Source organism: Rhea pennata, chromosome 1, assembly GCF_028389875.1.
Source record: "Rhea pennata isolate bPtePen1 chromosome 1, bPtePen1.pri, whole genome shotgun sequence".
Lineage (NCBI taxonomy): Eukaryota > Metazoa > Chordata > Aves > Rheiformes > Rheidae > Rhea > Rhea pennata.
Genome location: NC_084663.1, coordinates 161,905,122 through 161,918,687, shown reverse-complemented (window position 1 = coordinate 161,918,687; position 13,566 = coordinate 161,905,122). Strand labels below are relative to the sequence as shown.

Below are 13,566 nucleotides of genomic sequence, written 5' to 3'. Positions count from 1 at the left end.
CAGGGAGGCAACAGAAATAAAAATTGAGGGTAATGCAAAAAAAAAAAAAAAAAAAAAAAGAACAGGATGATTCATAGTTGGATACAGTATGTTTAATAAAAAATATATTTTTCCTCAGCAAAATTTAACCTTTTGTACAAGAATCCCAATAAGTGAAAAGGAAAAATTATATTTGCATTTCATGGCTGTTTAAAGAGCATCAAAATAAAGTTTTAGCAAAATGGAACATTATTTATAGTTTTATTTTATGGGGAACTGAATCTGTGGTACTTTATACTACTTAGAATAGAATCACTGGTTAAAAAAAAAAAAAAAAAAAAAGGGAAAAGAAAGGGTTTCACCCACAACCTTTCCACTCCATCCTAGTATAGAACGGAGCGCGCCAAGAAAAGCTATTTTCTTGGCCCAAGAAAAGCTGCTCCCAAATAACTTCCCAGGTGTAAACTTCTGATAAAAACCCAAATTTCTCAGGTCCCGTTTTTTTTCAATCAAGTGCTAGCCTTTCCCCTTAAAAGCCCTTAACCAGTTTCAGTTGCATACATATTTATTCACTTTATTGATTTTCTTATTGGTCTAACTTCAATTTGTCCTACGACCCAAACCTTGAGAAAATGGGGGCAAAGATTACCTTGCTCACTATATTTTATACGGCTATCTTCATATTCTGCACAAATGTTTTTTCTTTCCTGAGTAAAAATAGTAAACTAAATTTAAAAAATTGTTACACCTCTCCACGTTAACAGTTCACTGGTTCATCCTTTGTCTGTCTCTTTCCACTGAAGCCAGACAACTAACAGAAAAACAAGTTGTTTTATTTAACAGTAAAGACTTTTCCCTCAAAAAGCAGTTCTTCCCAGAGCATTCACCTGCTAAGGTAACCTGATCTACAGTATCTAAGTAGCTCAAAGCAAAAGCCTTTTGCATGAAAGAAATAAATGGATAAAAAGTAGGAACACCAAGCCAAGATCTCAAAAACGTGGAAGGAGTAAATCTTCAAAAACATTTAAGTGAATTAGGTGAATATTTTCCATTAAAAATTAATAGACCCTTTTAAAAAAATCCACTCTTTATTTCTTGTTCACAGTTACAGAAATTTCACTAAAGACCGCATCTTCATCTCCCAAAAATTCAGAATACTTCCTAAAGATCTGTTCAATAAACCAGACTACACTTTTCCTCAGATTTGGTAACATCTTATTACAAGCTACTTGAATTTTATTTTAAAGAGACTCTTGCATTCTAAAGGAGACTGGATGTAAGAAGCATCTTCCTTTTAGCATGAACAGATATGAAAGATCTATACTTTTTACTCCATTTAATCCAGTGCAGCTGCCATAATAAGCAAAAGTATAGTTTAAAACAGATCTTTGCAGCTATTTCTGGTATAGACTTGTAAAATGCAAACTGATCAGAAAGATGAATATTTCTCAGTCTGAAGAAAATGCAGATATTAAGAACATACTTCAATATTACCATTTTTTAGTCTATTTAACAGTGATTCAATTGTACAAGCTTAATCTTAGTATCCAGTATGCAAAATATTCTAATAGAGTATAACATACAAGTGTCTTGTAATTTCTGCCTTTTGCGACTAGAGGTTTTTCATTGAGAAAAGCCAGGCAAACAAACACAGTAACTTTTATTAATAATCAACTTTGGAAAGAATCTCATTGACACATTCACAGAATTGAAGTTTCCTCAAAATGAAAACTCAAGTATTGTTTCTTCTTTAAAAATATTTGATAGAAAACTTGTGAAACACTGCATTGAATAAGGTGTGCCAACCCACAATTCTCTAGAGCAGAAAAAAATAAAAACAAAAAACACCGTTTAAGTTTTTATCTGTAAATGGTCCTCATATCAAAGGAAGATTCATCATTTGAATGTTAACTGTATTACAGTATTTCAAGCTTGTTACAGTTTAAGAGATAAGAAGGAAATTAAAGAGTCCATAGTACACTAAAGATGACATCTAAATCAGACATTGAAGTTAAATTTTCTGGAAGCATTATTATTATTTTAATGAGAATATCTGCTACCTCTTTCATTTTTTTGGGGGGGGGGGGTGGGGGCAGGGAGGGGGCAGGAATCGGGGAGCCACGGAAGGAAAAGGCGGGGGAAGGAAGAGACATTTGAAGTTAGAGCAGGTAACGGTCTTTAACAGTCATCTGCAGAAAGTAATACTGCACCAACAGAGAAAAGGATTGTGAAGCATCTGGGATTCATATATAGCTTTTATCAATTGAATTATACTCTTCAGCTTCTTTTCCTCTTAATTAAACAGAATTCTTCACTGTGACAGAACAAATATATTACATTGCAAAAACAGACTAGCACAGATAAAAGATTTCAGAACAAATAAAAGTTTTCATTGGAAGTCCTAGTAGTAGCAATCACAATATTCTTATTCTAAATGAATAAGTCAGGTTTGACATCAGCTATATAAATTTACAGCATTATAAAAATTCTTTGTCTTGTAGAATTCTTTTTAAAAAAAGAAAATCAATACCTAATGAGGATATAATATTGCACCAAGAGCTGAGATTAATAGGTTAAATCTATATAAAGTGCTGAAAGCCCTTCCAAAGTCATGCGGTATTGTAGTTCTCTCTTCATAACGGTTCTCATATCTGGAATACATAAGAAGTTCAGTGCGGTCACTTGATTGCAGATTTCAAAGAAAAAAATTGTGTGAGGTAGAATAAATTCCTTCAGGTTTTCTTCCACCTTATGGAACATCAAGCTGTGTAAATGGCTCTGTCACAGGAAAGGGCTCCAAAGCTTTCTCTACGTTCTTCCAGTTGTGAAAGTTTTCTTTGTACCATTCAACTAGTATGAAGAGAACGCTGGTGAATCAAATTGGACAGAGATAACAGCAGGGAAATTCAAAGATTCCATAGGTATTGCAAGAGTAACAGAATTCTTTATACAAAGTGTTACTCTACAAGATCCCAATTATCTACCTTCTTCTTTACAGAGTCCTAATCCAAGACTTATTCTAGCATTAAAAAGATGATTTAACTCTAGTACCTGATGCTACTGTACAGTGATTATTTTTTTTAAACAAGTAAATTCACTAAAGAGGAGTCCATTTTATGCAAAATTAAAATCTTAAGTTCATTCTCCTTAGCTTCTCATTAAGCTACATACTCATTTTCCCCTCTCCCTTTTCATTCTCCCATCACATCCAAATCAGTTAGTATAAAAGGTAGTCATACTTGTTTTCTTTATTCCTTCTTTCCAAGGCACTTTAGGTCTCCATCCTAAGTTATGCATTTTTTCTGAATTCATTGGGTATCTCAGGTCATTGGTGGGTCTGACAAAGTATGAAACACACAAGGAAAATGATTTGATTAGATTGCTTTATTAATTAGAAACTCAGTACATTGTTGTCCTCAAGACATCATATTACATGTGCTTCAATTTTGAAGATTCCTATGACATGAACAGACTAGCCCCATTAACTGCAAAGAACTAAGGGTAGATGATAAACAATGGGATTCATCTCATCAAAGTTATGCAGAATGCAACAAAGTACTGAAAAAAGACTGTCATTAAGAAAAAGTTTAGCTACTACACTATCCCTTTTGTAGGGCAGACTTCATTGCTGAGAAGTCTGAAGAAAGTTTGAAGACAGTTAACCTTTGGACATCAGCAGTACATACTCCCCTTAAATACAAAACTCTGACCTAAAGATCCAAATAAAAAATAGAGCTCATATTTTTTCTATGAAGTGTTCTTTACAGTTCATAGATGTAAAAATCCATAAAAAGTTAAGAAAGCAGAACAGCTCCTACTCTCTCAAGAGCAGAGTCCTTTATGAAGGACAGGAACTCTTCTACAGAAGAGTTTATCAAGCAAGAGACCCAGAAACCTTCAGAATAAAACTATCTTGCATATACTTTGCTATTTTCTTACCTGTCTTTGACATAATCCATCCAGTGCTCCATTTCAGATTCTGAACTGGTCTTCTTTATCTGTTAGGGGGAGGGAGAATCCAAATATCTTACACTGTCTTTTTACATACTGAGTTGTCAAACTGCTGAAATTATCAGAACTATTTAGAACAATTCTAATAATTTTTCCGCCTCTTCCAAGCTCTTAAACATTCGTAACTTAAAAGTTCAATAGTGCCACGCTCTCAAACAGAAATTGAAGCAAATAGCATGAAAAGTTGAACAGTATTCATTCATCATGTCCCCTACATCCTGTTCAGGATAGTTAATGCAGTAATGCAATGCACTGCATGATAGTCTGTACTGCATTTTCATGCTATAGCTGCCACAGAAAGGGTAGCACATTATTCTAAGGCTTGCAAATTGACTTCTCCCACCTCAAACACTTAACTATCTCACAGTGCTACAAAAGGTTTACAGTACAACTCTTCATACAGCCTACACACAGTGACTGCTAAGAAAAAGTATTATAATTGTTTACTCACTAAATGGATTAACTCCTTAGCAAGTTGGGCAATGGACATCTCAAAATTAGTTCCAATGTTATAAATTTCACCTGGCTTCCCCTCCTTCAGGACAGTAAGGAATGCTTCTACTACATCAGTGGCATAAAGGAAATTCCTTCTTTGAAGTCCAGAACCATGAATACAGCTTAAAAAAAAACAAAAGGCAAAAGATTCTTGTTACTCTAACCAGCAAAACTGCTTTAAATGCAGACTATTAAATTGAATGCTTCTATTTAAAGTTACATGAAGGTATCTTAAATTAAATAGCTTCTTTGCATACAATCCTTAAATACTTTTGAAAAATAATCCCATTACTAAGAAAGTCGTAACACAGTTAAGAAATTGTTGTTTTCCAAGCCATACTACCTAATTATGACTATAATCATAGTTTCTGTAGCATAAATACCACACAAAGAAAAAAAAATCAACTTACATACCATTTTCTGTTCTGTTGCAACAAAGAGATAAACTTTGGAATAACCTGAACAGTTAAACAAGAAAACTGTTACTCCAATTTATTTTAGAAGCTGTTATTCTATAAAGAATATGATCCTTCACCAGTAAGTATCACCAAGCATTTTAATAATCTTTGAATAGACTTTAAAAAAACTTACAATACTAAAGAATGCATTAAGCCTAGAAATTGCAAGTATTCTTTTTTCCTGGTGTAAGCAGAGTATTTCGTACACCACCGTTCCTTTTGTGTTTTTTTTTATTATTATTTTTATTTATCAAGACAGGAAATAAAGTCATTATGACAACACTACAGAATGCACACAAGCTCAATATTAGATATGCATCAAAACAGCTAGTTTATTTAAAAGCGTAAGCCCCTGCAAGATAAGCATGGATAAATGCAAAAAAAACCACAAGTCATTTTGTTGCACTTCTCCCCATATTTCTGACTGCTATAGGTTCATTTTATTTATTGGCCTTGCAAGTTAAAACATATGCTTTCATACCCAATATATCACGCTCTCCCAGTTCACCTTTTAAAATGATGTTTATCTGTTATTTAACATCCCCAATGACAGCACATAAAATGTGAATTAACATAACTTGAGGGGAGGAGCGGGAAGGGCAGCGACACTGCTAGACGTACGACAGTTAAATATCTTCTGAAAACTAGGAAAATTCCAGAACAGTTACTGTGGCAACAGTAATGTAGATATTTGACAAGCTCTAAACTTATACGTTAATTCTGGATGTCAATAAAGCATCAGTCATGTTGATGTGTTAGTATGAGACCAAAACACACAGCCATGGCTAAGCACAGACTAATGCACTTGCAAGACAATACTTTGTGGGAAAATTAGTTCATTCTTATGAAGAAAAAAATAACATATCACTCTCAAACTCTGATTCACACTGCACTGAAGCTCAGAGTAAAGCATACATTTAACTTACTTTTTCTGGATATTGGTGTGGTCCATAAACATTACTGCTCCGGGTAATAACAACTGGAAACTTAAGAATATTAAACATGCATGTGATTATATAAGAAATCAAGTACTTTTGAACAAAAATCCGTAAGCTTCCTGCAGATTAATAACACATACGTAATGCCCAGTCAAGAATCTGAAATCTGATATGTGTATTAATAAATCAAGCTATATATGCTTCTGTCAAAAACACATGAGTATCCAGTCTTCTCAGCTTGTCATGTAACATGAGTGACAAATGTTCCTAATTTCCTAGTCTTGTTAGGAATCAGCCACAGAATGTTACACATACCACACAGATACACAAATATGCGTAAGTATATGTCTGGCTAGAGACTTACTATTTCTTATGCCAGGTAAAGACTTCAGAGTTACTAACACCATATCAAGTCAATTTTTTGTCAAAAGCAATTTTGCAGAAAGACATTTAAGAAACAAAAAACCTAAGGCATTCAAAAGTAAATACTTCTGCTTAAACTGACTGTTATTTGAGTTTGCTTAATTTTTCTTTCTTTCCTTTTCTCTTTTTTTTTTAGTTTCACTATAATCTAATCCTTAATGTGACTTGAATTCTGCATATTTTATTTCTGTATAAACAAATTTCTTCCTAGTTTAACACTGTTTTTTCAATTGCTAATGTTTTTCCAACCATTTTATCAAAGAGAACACTTTAGACATTACAGTTCAAATTTTTAAAAATGTTTGAAAATACTTGACCTTTTCTAATCCCTTTGTACTATCTCCAGAAATAAGAATGACGGACATCCTCTGATCCAATCGAACCACAAAACTAGCAATCAGGAAAGAGGTGGCACTGTGTTATCCATTTTTTTTTATATTCTTAGTGCATATAGTACAGATGCTGTTAAGTATGGGCTTTAGTGTTTTTAAAGATTGTATTAACTTACTTGGTACCTTTCCCAGTAAGATTGAACAAAACATTCTGCAGCTGCTTTTGAGGAGGCATAGGGATTTGTTGGACGTTTTGGTGAAGATTCATCAAATTCCTACAGTCAAAGGACAATTTGCATTACATAATTTCTTTTGCCCAGATAAGTCTCAGAAAGTTATAAAACTTCCCATTAAAACTACAGCTGCAACTGAAATGAACATCCATAAACATCTAAGAACAGTCTGAAAAAGTCACCCTTCCACTTAAAGCAGATTGACACAAGATGATCTAGTTATCAAGCACTGGAACTGGCCAGAATATCAATGGTAGTAGTATTATACTTCTGTCAGAATACCTCATAGTTGCAGCAATCACCATCACCACAAACAGGAGTAATTCTCTTCAGAAGCATATTGTCACTGCACACCACAGCTAGAAAATTGAGCTTTCAGTTCTAAATAAAATGGATCCTTTCTCCCTTTTCTAAAAACTTAACTTCTCTAGAGAAAAGCAGAATTTAAATCCACTGCCCTCTAACGTAAAACTTCAACAGTTCTGTCCCAAAGCAATCTTGCGGCTATCCTGACACACCTCAACCATTTCAGTCACTTTTCACTTGTAAACGGACACAATGTTGAACCAAGGGAAGGAGGCACTTTACACCAGACTTCACACCAGCTGAGATGCAACTCAACAATAAGCTAAACATGGGAACAAAACACTCAGTTCTTGTCTGACCTTTATTCCTGAAGTTTATTGACGCATAATTTTTTTTTGACTTATTGAAAAATCTCTTTAAGACCAGCTGATTTGCAAAGAGAATAAATCCAGACAAACGAGAGTGTTCTTTTCAAGGTCCAGAGGCAGAAAAAGTTTAAAGTTACTCACCCAAACCACTGATGTACAAACAGAAGAACAATATCCTAAGTATCACAAAGCCTATAGATTTAAGTTGTGCTGAAGGAGTTGATGAAGGCATTTAAACAATAAGAAAGTGCATAACTTTTCTGAAACATATTAACATTTTCACAGATTATGACACTTTTGTTGTTATTTATGCCTTTAGAAGGACAACCATGTGTAATCTTTTTCCTGAGCTAAGCTTTCATTTCCTGAATTAAGTTCAATCATAAATGGACAAGAATCAAAAATATTTTCACAGAACAATAAAACATCTGCATTCCACTTCCACTGATGCACAAATCCCTTCCTGCATATGTCATTAACTATAATTCTGTTAATATTTCAGCTAGTGTATAAAACCAGTTCCCAGCATGTCAAGCTCGCAGTCAAGACAGAGTAAAAACAGAACAAGCTCTGTACATTACTGAAGTCACACAAGTGTTGTGTTGCACAAGAAAAATTTGTGCAATACACTTCTCTGATACTATCTCCTAGATATAGTCACGTCATTAACAATTTCAATCTCACAGTAACATGAATGATTTCAATTTAAAAACATGCTATGAAAAATCTTAAGGACAGTTTTGATACTTATCTTTCTACAAACAACCTATACTACAAGTTCAAGCACTGCCCAAATTAGTTCAGAGGTCATACATTTACAGAAGAAAATTACTTGTTTTGTGTATGATTGTCAGTATTAACTCCAGTAAAGTTAGAAAAATCCTGATGCACTTTCAAACTCACCTCATCAATGCTACCTCCATATACTTCATCTGTACTGACATAGACAAACTTCTCCACATTAGCTTCATATGCAGCAGCAACCAACACATTAGTGCCATAAACATTCACATAGGTGAACTCTAGGGCATGCCAAAATGAAAGATCTACAAAAAAATCCAAACAGGTCTGATTAAATTAGGCAACAGAATAAAATTAAAAAAAAGTTCAGGCAAGACACAACCAACCATTAAAATAAAATATGGCTTCCTATTAAATCATAAGAGGCAGCAATAAGACTTGAAACTGCTGTTGGTGCTTTATCACTAATTATTTGATTGGCAGATTGCAAGGTTATCATTAAATGAAGAACTCTTCCAGTTTTCTACACATACTTCAAGATAAAACATGTGGCTTCCTGAAAAGGGGCCACAACCAAGAGCAAGTTTGCTGTCTACAGACATTTGCATTTGAAATAGCATTATCACCTTTAAGTGGCAGGATAACCTTCCTCCAGGAAGGGTCAATTTCAGTAAGAGAAGTATCATTCAAACACACTTGCAATAGGCAGTAATATATAATTGTTACTGTTAATAAATTAGTAACTGTTGTAATTCTTAGTATTATGCCACTGATGCACTGACTCCGTGCACATCAATTTTGCCAATTCTGAGAAGGATTTTTCTGGAAAATACTTCAAGGACTTCTTTTCATGATGAAAGGAATATCAGAGAGACTTCTCTTTACGAGTTTTACTGAATAGCGCTAATCTATAATAGGCATTTTCAGGTATAATTCATTTTATCTCTTCCTAGAATCTTGACACTTCCCTCTTAGCTTCTACACAGTAGTTTTTGCTTTATGGTTGGACTCAATCAAGTAAAAACAAGAGGTTTACATATTAACTCTTTTTTCAGTAGTCTTCTCATCTCCTCTGTTACAGTGTCAGTTGCATGTGTGTGTCTAGATGAAATCTGAAGCGTAATGTGAAAAACATCATCATTTACATGGAGTCAAAATGGATAACAGTCAGATGAAGCACTTTACTCTTACAGCTGTGAACCTCTTAAAAGTTAAAGATGCCAAGAGTCCTTGAACCGTGCAACAATTTGTACAAGGATATACAGCTGGTACAAGGATACAGTTGATTCTATATCCTTATAAGGGGGAAAAGAATGAAAAATATCAATTTAGTATTTCAAGCAAATGCATCTCTTGAGTACAATAACAAAACATACAACAATGCTCACCTACATGTGTTTGGGCTGCAAAATGAAGGACTATATCAATTTTCTCAGTTTCAAAAAGCTGTTTAATAAAGTGAGGCTCACAAATGTCCCCCTAAACAGGGAAAAAAATCATTAAAAAAAAAATGTTGATAACAAAATAGTAAACTTTGATTTGTAACAAGTGACACATAATATAAACCATTACAAAGGAAGTATAGGAAAGAGCTGTGCAGTAAAAGCAGGCTTCCAAAGCCAAAGCATGTATTTTGTATCTGAACCACAGTATTATTCAGCTTTTTCTTCAGTAGCAGTAAGAGGAAAAAAAAATTGTCCAACCAAAGCACAAAACTATGTCCTGGAAGAGCAAGTAAGATATTCACATTCAGATTTTTAAATAAAAAAAGTATGCCTTCTTTTACTTATTTATAAACACAAGTAAGGCTCCCAATTGAACTTTTAACAATACTCCAGTGCCATGTCTAAAATAAGACCAGATGCACGTTTCATGCTTTTTGAGCAACAGCCTTAATCATATTTACTTCACTTTGGGATACGCATTGTTATTTAACATTAGAAACAAGATCATCCCCTAGAACATACACAACAGAACTGTAGCATGTACCCGGAATGCCAAAGTAGCAAGGACAATTTCCTACAAGAAATAAAGAAGTTACTGGAGTCTGGCTGGTAGATAGTGACACCTAGTGGCATTACAGAAGGCGAAGTGGTTCTCTCCATCCAGAGCAGACAAGTGTCTTAATTTTTTTTTTTTATTCTTACTAGAACAATTGATATATTTGGAAAAAAAGTCAAGTGTTCGACACCCAAGTCATTCTTCAGCTTCATACAGAAGCAGCAGCAGTTTTCAAAACTAAGTACAAGCTAAGAAATTTTTGATATTTATCAATTTATCAATCAACAGTATCAATATTAAAATGATAAATTTTGATAAATTATATTGATAATTTATCAATGGATAGTTATCATTTATAGCTCAGCTTAAAGAAAAGCTAGGTGGGACCTGAGAAGAAGGGCTATTACAGGCAGGGGAAAGATTTTCAAGAAAAGGTAATAGTTCCAATGCACCAACATTTTGAGAAGTTCTCAACTAACAACTTTAAACGATAGCTTCTAAAAAGTACTGTATGTCACAAATGTGAGGAAGTTAAAGTGATTTACCTATTTCTCATCCCTGAACAGTACTGAAACACTCCAGCAAATACTTTGTGCCCATAAATTGCTTTTAAACTTACAGAATTATTAATAGTTATTATCATTATTAATGCTACTAGGTTTCTGGTAAACTCTTACAGGCTGAATCTCAGTTTTCCATTTATTTATTTAATTGAAATTCAAATTTGATCTTACTTTTTTAGATATATTCCTCTTTCTTTAAAGGAATAGTTTTCAATAAATTACATAAATTAATAATTTTCTTCTAAAAATACGCTTAGATGTAGACTTTGGCTCGGACCATACGAAAGACAACCTCCACATACGCAGTGGGTGAAATATGCAGAAATATTTTATTAATTACAGATTACAGATGTTTTGTTACATCTGTATTAATATCTGTATTAATTACAGATGTACAGATATTAATTACAGAGTTTACAGATGAAGAAATGCTGGTAGGTCCATTTGAGTGACACTCAATGAATTACTAAAAGTAGTTTCAACTGTACCATAAAAGAAAGTAGTCACTTCCATTTTGGGAGCTATGGAAACCACATTATCTTTATACTAAGATATGAAAGTCTGCCCAAACTTAAATTTGCTAGAAGAGAAAGCAGTATCACCTGAATAAATTTATAGTTTTCCTTCTTGGAGACGGTTTCAAGATTCTTCAAGCTTGCACAGTAGTCAAGCTAAAGAGAAATACCCACAAAATATCACCAAATAGTCTTCATTAAAGTGAATAAGCAAGCTCAGATCCAGCTTAATTAAGTTCGTATTTCAAGTAAGTTTGAAAATAATGTAAAAGCTTTTTTCAAAAGAAAAGCTACTTTGCAAGCAAACATGATGAAACTTAAAAAAAAAAAAAAAAAAAAAAAAAAGCAAGTCTGAAAGATACCAACTTCAAAGATTCTTAATAGCTAAACAGAAGCTTAGAATTTCAAAAGCCTCCTCCTTTATTTTCCTAATAACAGTAGTACGTAATTAGGTACTACTACATGATGAGCATTATAAGCATGATCAGCACCTGAGCTACTGTTTTTGCATAAGAGAAAACAAACAGTGAAACTAAAATTACATACACATACACACACATATTCAGAAAAAAAATCAACATGCCATAGTTTTAGTTGAAAACACTAAAAATAAAGTTTTCCTTAATAAGGAAGTCAAAAATTCACTTACCTTATCTAGATTTACAATCAGATAATTTGGATAGTTCTTCACAAGAGACAAAACTACATGTGAAGCACTGTAGGACAGAAGAGCACGCATTTTACAACAATATACTTTGTTTTAAAGTAAAAAAAAATACTGAGAAATAACTTCAGCAATATCAAGTGGGCTGGCTTTGTTGGGAACAGAAGTTTGCACTCAAAAAGGGAGAAACATGAATTCACAGAAAAAGAATATGATTTATTTTAAGATATGTTAACACTGATCATGCTCATAACCATATACTACTATGGAAGTAAAAATCTGAGAAAGAGATAATGCTACAACAGAAGAAAGCAGCCTTCACAGCCATCTCAAAAACAAACATGTATGTTACATCAAATCTCTTCCTAAAACGCTCTTAGGCTCTTAAGCTTATACAAATACCAAAACAGTCAATTCTTCTTATCTGCAATACCAGCTCTCTACAATATGCTCTCTATCACTATTCCTAGGTGTGAGAAGAAAGAATAGAATTGCATGTCTTCGGTATGCAGCCCTGCGTACAAAAGGCTCCCTCGCATACCATGTTTCTCCCAGATATCCAGCTTCCTACATCGCTGTAGTGCAAGCAGATTAAAAACCCTTCCGGGCCTGACTTCCCTTCATTTACCAGTTTATCCGCAGAGTAAACGAGAATAAAAGCAGCTTCCTCGATTTTGTTGTCGTTTTGGGTTGGGGGAGGTGTTTTTTTTTTTTTTTTTTTTTCTTTTTCCCAGATGGTATATGAGACCTCGGTTTTGGCAGCGTTACTCCCCTCCGCCCCACAGCGCCCGGAGAAGCAGCAAGTGCCTCAAGCCCGGCCACGCCGCGTTCAGCCTGAGCGCCGACGCCCGCCCGAAACGGCGGCCGGCCTGAGGGCACCGGAGCGGCCCTCTCCCTCCCTCCCAGCATTTACCGCCCCCAACTCCCCTAGGCAGGAAGACCCACGGCCCAGGGTCCCCGCCGGCCCCCGGCTCACATGAACCCCGCGCCGCCCGTCACCAGCAGCCGCTTCTCAAACACCGGCGGCGGCGCCGCGGCCGGCGGCGCCTCCGACATGGTCCGCGCTTTACGGCAGCCCCCGCGGCCTCGGCGGGCCGGCTCCCGCACCGCGCACGCGCGCCGCCACTGTGGCTTCGCCCTCACGTTTCACGGGGGAGGTCGCAGCCATTGCGAGAGCCCAAGTGAGGGAGGAAAACCTCCTTGCCCTCCCCAGGCGCGCATCAACAACCGAGACCGATGCCCCCCGGCAAACTCCAACGTGCCTCGGGTGAGGGCGTACCGGGCGGAACTAGACGGCCCTGCCCCGGTCCGGCCGACAGTGGCCTTTTTACGACGCTGGGTCAACTTACGGCCGAACCCAGCGACGGACACGTCGCGGCGGCGACGAAACGGACCCGTGTGGCAGAGGCGAGGGGGCGGGGGGAGGTGCTGGTTGCTTTGGCCCCGCCCCCTTTGGCGGTAACGGCTCCCGCGTGGCTCCCATTGGTTCTTCGTCCGTCCTCTCCCCCCCGCGCCCGTCCCGCGCCGGGTTGTAACGGC

General features: G+C 35.9%; 1 protein-coding gene across 1 annotated transcript; it reads right to left on the bottom strand.

The window, feature by feature from the left end:
• Positions 1-1,624: 1,624 nt before the first annotated feature.
• TGDS (TDP-glucose 4,6-dehydratase) lies at positions 1,625-13,083 on the bottom strand. The gene is made up of 12 exons (XM_062580784.1): positions 13,004-13,083; positions 12,013-12,079; positions 11,451-11,519; positions 9,673-9,763; positions 8,447-8,589; positions 6,813-6,911; positions 5,870-5,929; positions 4,900-4,943; positions 4,442-4,607; positions 3,919-3,977; positions 3,219-3,316; positions 1,625-2,829 (listed from the first exon to the last, which is right to left on the bottom strand). The coding sequence occupies exons 1-12, from the start codon at positions 13,081-13,083 to the stop codon at positions 2,729-2,731; spliced, it is 1,077 nt and encodes a 358-aa protein (XP_062436768.1). The 3' UTR covers positions 1,625-2,728.
• Between the last annotated feature and the right edge of the window lie 483 nt (positions 13,084-13,566).

What these genes read in the sequence shown, in the direction of transcription:
- TGDS (XM_062580784.1), bottom strand. Translation starts at nt 13,083, where the DNA reads ATGTCGGAGGCGCCGCCGGCCGCGGCGCCGCCGCCGGTGTTTGAGAAG. An exon ending in TTGCAACAGAACAGAAAATG is followed by an intron (nt 4,608 to 4,899) that starts GTATGTAAGTTG and finishes TTTTTTTTTAAG; the next exon opens with CTGTATTCATGGTTCTGGAC. An exon ending in AGAAGGAATAAAGAAAACAA is followed by an intron (nt 2,830 to 3,218) that starts GTATGACTACCT and finishes TCTTCATACTAG; the next exon opens with TTGAATGGTACAAAGAAAAC.